Genomic DNA, 9247 nt, shown 5'->3' with positions numbered 1-9247 from the left:
TAGAGATTAGAAATTACATAAAAATAAGTGGAACCCTGGCTGCTTCCCGAATTACTTAACTTTTATTTCATCCAGCAACGGAATGAAAGATATTATAACCCTTTAGCGCTAACAAAGGTCATAACTTTTAAGGGTATCGGGTAAGGCAACTAAGAATCATTCAACTTTCATATCCCATTAAAAGTTCAAGAAAAGATAAGTAAGATATCGTTTTGAAAATTTAAAAGTTGGATATGGTTTTGAAAGTCTAAAATTGCTTTGATTTATAGTTGGCCAAGAGGGTAGGATTCGTTAGTGCTAAAAACATCCTAAAGACGATCTAAGTATTTTCAAAACTACCTTTTTGGGGCTCTTTGTTGGTTGTAAAAAGTTTGGTCTGTGCCACGATGAAACAACTTAGCCAAGCCAAAAACTTTAAACGAATGGGCACCGGATTTCGATCTGGCCTGGAAGTACGTATGACCGTTACTTTATTGTGTAAACATGTATTCTAAGGGTACCTGTTTGGTTACCAAAAATATACATATACCGATTTGTAATAGATATAATTCTAACAGTATAACTTCTTTTCATTCCTTACAGAGTTTCGACCTTACTCTCCGTGTTCGGGATAAGGAAATTCCGGTCCACAAGCTGATATTGGTCCGTGCTAGTCAATACTTCAAAGTTCTCTTTAGTGGTAAGTAACCAAAGAGTCCTTACTTTCATATGACTTCACCTAGGCAAGCATATATCCATTATTTGTTTCTCTTTAGGTTGCTTCGCGGATTCTGGGAAGAAAGTCTTAGAAATGAATCAGTTTGAACCTGAAATCGTGGAAATGATTGTGGAATTCCTCTACTCTAGAACCTTAAACCTTTCTACGGATACCGTAATGGATGTCTATGAAGTGGCTGATTTCCTACAAGTGACCAAGGTGTTGCTGTTTTGCATTCAGTTCATGATAGAATCCGTAGATGCGATCAACTGCATCTCCTTCTGGAAGTTTGCAGGTAAGCATAGTTTCCATTTGATACATACAGTTGGGCCCAAGGGATGCTCTCTACCCTTATATCTCCCAATATTAAATATGTAATGATAGTAATGTGCATTTATTTTATTTTCAGATTTCCATTCTCTGCCTCCATTACGGGCCCATTTACAAACATATATTTGCACATCGTTGGAAGATGTGATGAAGACAACCGAATTCCTAGAGTTGGAATTTGAGGATGTAAGTATGACAACAAAATTCTTTTAGAGTAAAGAAGTAACCATATTCCTGTCAACCCCTAAACAGTTAAAGTCTCTGATGACCGACGTCGAACTGAGTCGACTTGAATGGCTGCAATCCTATAGGTCAACCTTCTCAGCGCTGATGGGGTGGATGAACCATAATGCATCGCGGAATGTACACCTAGAAAGCCTCGTAAATTTAGCAAGGGATCAGGAAAAGCTTTCTAGACCAAAGCCTGACGAGGAAAATGTTCGCAATGCAATGGGTAGGCTTCAATGCAGTAGATAAGCTCTAATTTAACCGTTCGGTCTGGGCACAAAGGCGGCCTGCTGAAGTTAGTAAGAACAGAGGAAATTAGGGAACAATTTTTGACAATGCAGTTCTAACATACAACTGACTGACTATGTAATATTTTCCTGGCTATTAAATAGGTTCGACCTTTAGAAAAAAATTACCGAGAGGATCTGATCTCAACAGAAATTTTCATGCTGGACAGCGGTAGCCGATTTGATATGTATCAATAGAAACTATATTATATCATCCCAAAAAGCTTTTATTTCAATATCATTATCATTGATTAATTTGGAAATTAATAATAAAGTGCGTATTTCAATATAAATATGGTGTTTGAAAGCTGCTGCTCCTCAAGGGGTCCTAATTTCACTGCAAACCCTTAGATACCTTTCATCTAAACAAGATTTTCAATAAAACACGAGGACCACGGGTCGCGGATCCATATATAGGATCCTCGAAATGCTTCTATGACAGAGGGATTCATTCGGTCTTCGTCCCATTCACAAACAAAGTCGGCTTGTCCTGATCGCTTCCGCCATTTTATTTGGTCAAAAGCCTGATCTGCATGCAGTCGCGAGGCCTTCAAATCAAGATCTAGCGTACCCACCGTTCTTTCGAATGGCCTTTTAGGCGCGGGTTTCTCTACTTGTTGTAAGCCACTAAAAGGAATGGACATTTTTGCGGTAGCAACCTCCTAATTTTGAAACTTTGTTGCTAGCGAAACGTAAATCACGCCTCGGATATAGACTGGCCTCACTGCAACGCTCTTTGGCTATCGAAAACGGACTATCATTGGATTCTGAAATATGGGTACGTTCCTCGTTAATGTTAGTTAGGGTTCTCATAACGCTCGGTTTCTACAACTTGAGTTGAAATTCCTACGATATAAGCTGAATATTCTGGGCCTAAGTGAAGTAAAATGGTGGGACTCTGAACCCCCTTGGCAAAGGCATACTAATGGCAATGTGCTTTTGTATTCTTGAAAGCCTAGTGGTACCAGATGGGTTGATTCTAACGGCTACCGCAAGACGCGATCTTTTGACTTGGGAGGTGGTTTCTGACAGACTCATAACTGCAAAATTCCGGTCCAGGTTAAGGAGCATCACAATCGTACAATGCTATGCATCAACGGAGAATTCCGATGTGGTAGAGAAGAATGCTTTCTACGAAGAATTAAACGCAGTTAAGGGGAGACTTCATACAGGTGACGTGATCGTGATTGGTGATTTAAATGCCAAAGTGGGAAACACGGTCTTGGCGACCGTAATTAGAATAGTAGGAGGATCGTCGATTTATGCAACTTCATCATCATCGCCTCGTCACAATTTTCAAGCGCAGAGCCTGCCATAAGTCAGTTGCGTTTCAACTGACCGACACCGTACGTTATGAATTCATAGACGGTTGGTAGGCAAGTAATCGGTCTTGTGTCTTCGGGTTCCTGCACCGTGTCCTTTTTAGGGATAAGGCAGGTAATACCCGCAGTGAGGAAGGTGGTAAATTTCTTATACCAGAAATTCTGCACCCGATCCAGACACCGGCCTCTCCAGTTCTTCGTGCTGTTTATGGCTCGTCGAACTTCCTCGCGTACGTTGCATTCTGCACACGTCTGGGGTAACTTTCGCCATCCCGTCGTAACCGACTGCATATAATAGAAAGTTTCTGCTTTAGAGTGTCCAGAATTTCAACTACGGGTGTCTTACTGCAGATGGCATAGTTTCTGTAAACCTTACTTCGGCGAGTTCTGAATCTGTTACCTGCAGTGCGGCATGGTGTTGTTGATGCCGCCGCTTCTGCCCCCATCAACTCTCGGCCACCAGTTTCCCCGATGACCTCAAGTCGATCACGCTCCCTGATGATGGCTGGGATTGTGTCGCTGCGAGTTATAAAACGGTACTGGTCTGCGACTCGCTGCATAGTCACGTACGAGAAGTGCGGGAAACGCGCAACAAGGGTCGATAAGATGTTCCCGCCCCCACCATTATTTCGTAGTAGGAGCGGATGATGAAGAAGTTCATTTCTTCAGTCCACTTCATCCGCGAACCTGCTGAAGTGGTCGCCACAGATTGTGGTGAAACAGCTGCGGCAGGCGAAGCAATGCTCCTGATCGTCGGGGCGCCTAGACGTTGAACCGTCCCACGACTAGCGGTTTCGACGCCGTGCTGTCCATTGCGATAGCCCGACCCAGTTACCAAATCAGACGACTCCCGCCGGACTGGGCCTCAAATCTCTTCTTCTTTTCATTTTTGGTGGTGCATTTTATCCCTAGCTGCCAGGTGTGGCGATAGCTTCCTCAGTGAGTAATTCGCAAGACCATAAAGTTCCTGCATATTCCTCAACTTCTCCCTGGGACGCTGCGGTGGCGTACGCCACACCGCTCCGGCTACGGCGGAGTTTTTTATTATTATTATTGAATTAATAAAATTCCAATCCTCCTGCGGTATTAGCATTCTCCTCACCACATTTTCCGGTATCAGATCTCTGGGTCCCATGTCCCGTCAGAAACGAAAACATGTGCGGTTGCAATTAATCTCCCCATATTGTCTCCCAAGCCACTGGTTAATGGTAGGGAGCGTGTGTCGGTCTTTTCCCGTGTGGTCCCAATGCCCTTGGCATCTATTTATAGATCTCCCCTCTTTAGCATTCTTCGTTTGCGACATCAGAACACTCCTTTAGGAGTGTCCTCATATAGACCGCGCTCAATTTATGAGCATTACATGCAATATGCTTTTCCCCAAAGAGAGATATCACAAAGCAAGATCGAGCTTACCATCCAGGCAATGAGTAGCCTACAAGTACTATATACCAAAGCCTTCCCCCGTTCAGCATTATTCTTGCCAAGGCCATATTCGCCGTGGATCCCTTGTCACAAGCATACTGCAAGCATTTTCCTCCGTAAGTGCCAGTCCATCATCCTATAACCAGACCTCCACGGCACTGATTGCTTCGCAAGAGTATAACTCAACGACCTCTAGATGCTTTGTGAATACAACGAATGCTGTATCATCGGCGTAACCTACCACCGTGGCCTCCTCCGGAACCGGAAGGATAGATACATCATTGTGCATGATGTTCCACAGTAGTTGGTTCAGTACAGAGCCCTGTGGGACATTGCGGAGACAACGTAATCCTTGGGTCCATAATCGGTATCATACAAGAGCAGCCGTTCTCGCAGGTAGCTATCGACAATAACTGCGAGATAGGTGGAAACACCAATCATCGCTAGGCACTTTCGTATAATGTTCCAATTGGCCCCTATCCAATGCATCCCTCACGTCGAGGGTCACCACCACGCAATATTTGCAAGTGCACCCCATGCCATAAGTTTCATTTTCGGCAAAGCCTGTAAACATTTTGATGGCACCAATGATTGATCTGGCTGTATGGAACCCAAACTGCCGATCTGAAAGGCCTCCCTACCTCTCAACGATCGGGAGTAATCTGTTGTAAATTACCCACTCCAACATTTTGTCCCTAGTGTCTAGAAGACATATGGGTTTATAAGAGCCTACCAGAAACGAAGCAATCCAGGGTGCTTATAGGGGATACGGAGCCAAGCGCACAAAGGGTTGTTTAAACCTAGCCAAGAAGAACCTCCGAATTATAGCGGGAATTCTCACTGATCACTGCCGACTAAACTATCACCTAGGGAACCTAGGAATATTTACGGACACTCCTTGCAGGTTTTGTGTGGAGTGTGTCGAAACCTCTATACATGTTGGGATAGTGTCCGGCACTTGTACAAAGCAGGTCGAGGTATCTGGGAGAATACTTAATACTAGATGGAATATTGAAAAGCTTGAAAGTAGGAAATATACTAAAATTCCTAGCGGTTATAGACTTGTTTTACGTATTATAGTCAATAGATACACAATAACCAATAAAAGAGGCACAATAGTTCTTTTGAGAAGCAATGCGACTTCCCCTTAACAGAATAATAATTAAGTGCTCTATGATGGAACGCGTATGCATCAGCCTTCATTTTTATGGCCTAAGGATGTCTGAGAAGAGAGGGAACCCTAAACATCGCGCCTTATAGAGATCTGAAGGAGCAGAAGCATCGATCGAGGATGGAGGTTTACCAGCTTTAGGCAGCAGTACCAGCTTCTGCCGCTTCCATGCTGAAGGGAATATCAGCTCGGGCGTGCACGCTTCGAACAATTCGGCGAATATGTCCGGTCTGTATTTTACGGTAAGCTTGAGGGCTCTGTTCGGTATGCCGTCCAGTCGCGGAACTTTATTGTCACTATTCTCCAATAGCTGGTGCGTGGTTACTGCTGGAATTGCCGTCACATTCAGAGATCTTTTTGTTCCAGTAGTGGGGTCTTCTACTGGGGATGAGCATGGACGCGCCACATGCCCTGGCAATGCATTTTATGACATGAAGAGCTTTCTCCGTGGGAACCGTCTGCCTTAGCAGGTTGGCCTAGCCACACTTCCAAGAAACTTCTTTTGTCCAATGCCTCTGCAGATCAGCCTGATGCCCTTCTCGGCTATCCTGTTTTTCTGGCCTGTGGCTCTTTCCTCATTTGCCTGGTGCCTGGTGATCGCTGTTGGTGTTATTCCTCGTTAACGTGCCAGGACATACCGCGTATCAGAGCAGGGCTGACAAAGGTCAAGTTTGCGATTGAGGGAGACCCCCTTTGCCCTTTGCCCTTTGGCCAAAACTAAATCCAACTGGGTAAAAGCTGAGTGTAATTATGTACGTTTTCAGCGATTAATTATTTGAAATAATAAAAAAATTGTTCCTTTTTCGCTAGTGTGGATATTTATTCTTGCAAATACCGATATTTCGGGAACCACTCGTTCCCTTCATCAGTGCTAACAAGACTTGTTGCTGCAAACTAAGCCGTTGCTTGTTAAGGAGAGCCTCATTTTGTTTCCATATGAAAAAAGTTTCTTCATTTGCAGGCTCGTCCTTCACGGTAAAGCTATTTTATTGCGTTTTCACTTTTCACTTTCACTTTTGTAGTCCGTTAAATTAAATAAATTAATAGATAAATGTTTTTAATTAGATTTAAGAATGATGCAAGCTTCTTGTTCTTCACAACATAAATCTCAAATTATATACGTTCGCCCTCATTACAGGTCACGAGTCTGCCCTTGGTACACCCAGGATTCTTGAACCGACTTTTGTCTCCTTGCTTCTGATAAATCTCCACAACCGTGGGTGAACATTCTTATTCTGAGGGATAAAGAGATAAAAGGGGTCTCCTCCGCCGCGCAGTCTGCCAGTATAAAACATGGTCGGAAGCTTATACCGGTGAGTGTAAACTTGGTAGGTCATCCCTTACGAGTCTGGTCCACGATAAGGCCCTCGATGATTCCCTGCTACTCACGAGTGAGCATTTTCTCGGAAAAGAGTTTAGGTACAAAGGTCAGTAGGATGCCTTTCCCAGGACTGGCATAGCTAATGCCGGACCTACTGGTTCCTACCTTCGCTCCTGATCTACCCGATATTTCCTGCCTCTTATGTTTATATTTGGGTTTCTTAGGAGCATTCCAATCTTGTGATGATGGAGTGGAACAATCCCGGGTGATTATGAGGAAATATGAACCAACGGGTTGCCAGAGTTTTAGACCTCACCAAAAAAACCTATGACATCCTGGGAATACAGACGGGGCACTGAAGAGTAAGCGACTACATGGGGAATATAGGGATATCTGCGGAGATTGTTTGTAGATTCTGTTGGAAAAGGAATGAAACTATCGTGTAAAGTACAAAACACACAATCGTGCAGAAAACGTTCCATCAAAAGTCCGCGCATACCGAAGCTTTTTGATAAGTAAATATTCGATTCAATTTAATTTTCTGCGGATAAACTGACAGCAGATATGATGGTGGAGCTATCACTTAGGTAAAATTTGATACCTAAATTGTTGATACATTTTCCCATGGAGGGACGTAAACTAATCTCAGAAACTTCTGCTAGCTTCGAAAATGATTTGAAATTCAAATCTTGAACACCATGACAAATTGGTTCAACAAAAAGTGGAAAGAATGAAAGTAAGAAAGAATCACCCAAAAGTGATTGAAGTTTTCAGGAAAGCAGGCAAGTCACGTCCTACCTCGTCGTTGCACAATTGATATGAAATGAGTTGTCAAACACCTCAAATTGAATTTATCCCAGGAATCACGCGGCAAGAGGGCCCTGCATTGATCATGACGTTCATTTTCACAGACTCGGCAATTAGTGTGGGAAGCTGATGACCGTGTAATAGTGAAGACATGTACAACATGGTATCCGCAAACAATTAGACCCAACGATTCTTGTGACACTACACTTGGTTCATTGTCAGGCAATTTGTCACGCTTCTACAAAGGCATTTTTGGGTCTATTTTAGCATCTCATGAAGCAGCCTTTACAGTTTTTATATGATTTAGTATGGAAAACAGTGGCCTCCAACCGGTTCTTCAGTTTACTTCAGATAATATCTGTTCGATTTCGGTAACAGCTCGATTAGTAAGTTAGCTTAGGTAGAAATCACCGAGATTTTTTGAATGTTTTCCAGCACTGGGAGCCAGTCTCTGCATGCTTAAGTTTTTCAAGTTTTATGGAAACCCAATCTGATTCAGTTAGTTTATATGCAATCTACGAACTGTTAGATAATTTCTGATTCCGAACACACTATTCACTAAATTCTTTCCAACCAATTTGGTTCTATCAAAAAGGGGCTCACGCGCTGATACAAAATTTGGGGTGATGCACTCGCTTCTCCCGACATGACTTTATTTCAAATTTCAGGCAATAGATTATGCTCGGCTTTTCGTACTGATCTGAATACATAAAATGGTATCACTATGTTAATTGCTTCATTAGTAAAAGGTTACTCGTGGAATCTGATGGAAGCATGCAATAGAATTCTATTTGGAGTGGCATTGAACTTGACTGAATGTCGTCATTTTTGGAAATCTCACAGCAAACTATGGGGAGCGGACGGATGTCTTAAACGTGTCTAAGGCGTTAATTAAGTTCATTTCTTGCTCAATATGATCCAATTAACATGACGTTCCAATCGACTGTCGATAGCGAAGTCAGGAGCTATTGAGGAAGAAACTGCACGCTTTTGTGATTAAAGAGCGGAGTTTCTTTGTCCAACTGATTTTTGAACCCCTTTAGATTGGAATGAATGATTATTTCAGAAAATCACTTTATATTATCCAATCAGAATACCGAACAACTGTTAACTAGATTAGTTCACTATATGTTAGTAACCCCAAATATTATATATGAATATAGAATATATCCGCATGGATATCTATCGTGACGTCATTCGCGGAAATAGGGTCACTGTCAAAAGAATTACTTCCAGCAAAGCTATGATCTCTGTTGAGGATCCACTGTATGGTAATGAACCAGTTTTTCCCTTATATTTTTTTACCTATTTGCCTTCTCCATTAATTTGTTAATGCAACGCCTTGCCCTTGAGTAGAAAGGGGAAGGGGGCGAGGGAAGGTGAAAGGGGAATCTATTTCTGTCCTCTGAGTTTTCTTGTTGTCCGCTTAGGTCAGTTCCTTCCTCTTCAGTTGTCTCTCCTTTCGTCACATTAGATACTTCACTGTGGATTTATTCTTTCTCCTTCTCAAAGTGTTCCTCACTTAGCTGGACCCTTTATAAGCGATGGATCACGGAGTTCAAGGAAGCCATTTTTTGACTCCATGAATGGTTAGAGCTTATTGGGATGGCTCGTCAGGCGTGGGTAGCTTCTCTGCGGATGCCAAACTCCACCTTCCCGCCG

The 9247-nt window shown here is 42.9% G+C and overlaps 1 protein-coding gene across 1 annotated transcript; it reads left to right on the top strand.

The window, feature by feature from the left end:
- Positions 1–307: 307 nt before the first annotated feature.
- LOC119659921 (kelch-like protein 10) lies at positions 308–1835 on the top strand. The gene is made up of 5 exons (XM_038068252.1): positions 308–452; positions 583–679; positions 756–992; positions 1107–1213; positions 1280–1835. Exons 1-5 carry the CDS (start codon positions 387–389, stop codon positions 1502–1504), a joined length of 732 nt encoding a protein of 243 aa, XP_037924180.1. The 5' UTR covers positions 308–386; the 3' UTR covers positions 1505–1835.
- Positions 1836–9247: the final 7412 nt, after the last annotated feature.

This window comes from Hermetia illucens, chromosome 6 (genome assembly GCF_905115235.1).
Source record: "Hermetia illucens chromosome 6, iHerIll2.2.curated.20191125, whole genome shotgun sequence".
NCBI lineage: Eukaryota > Metazoa > Arthropoda > Insecta > Diptera > Stratiomyidae > Hermetia > Hermetia illucens.
Note: the sequence above shows the minus strand (reverse complement) of the source record. Positions and strands in the feature narration are given on the sequence as shown.

Excerpts from the sequence above, each read along its gene's own strand:
- LOC119659921 (XM_038068252.1), top strand. The coding sequence starts at position 387 with ATGAAACAACTTAGCCAAGCCAAAAACTTTAAACGAATGGGCACCGGA. Across the intron at positions 993-1,106 it reads CTCCTTCTGGAAGTTTGCAG|ATTTCCATTCTCTGCCTCCA; the intron begins GTAAGCATAGTT and ends TTTTATTTTCAG. Across the intron at positions 1,214-1,279 it reads TAGAGTTGGAATTTGAGGAT|TTAAAGTCTCTGATGACCGA; the intron begins GTAAGTATGACA and ends ACCCCTAAACAG.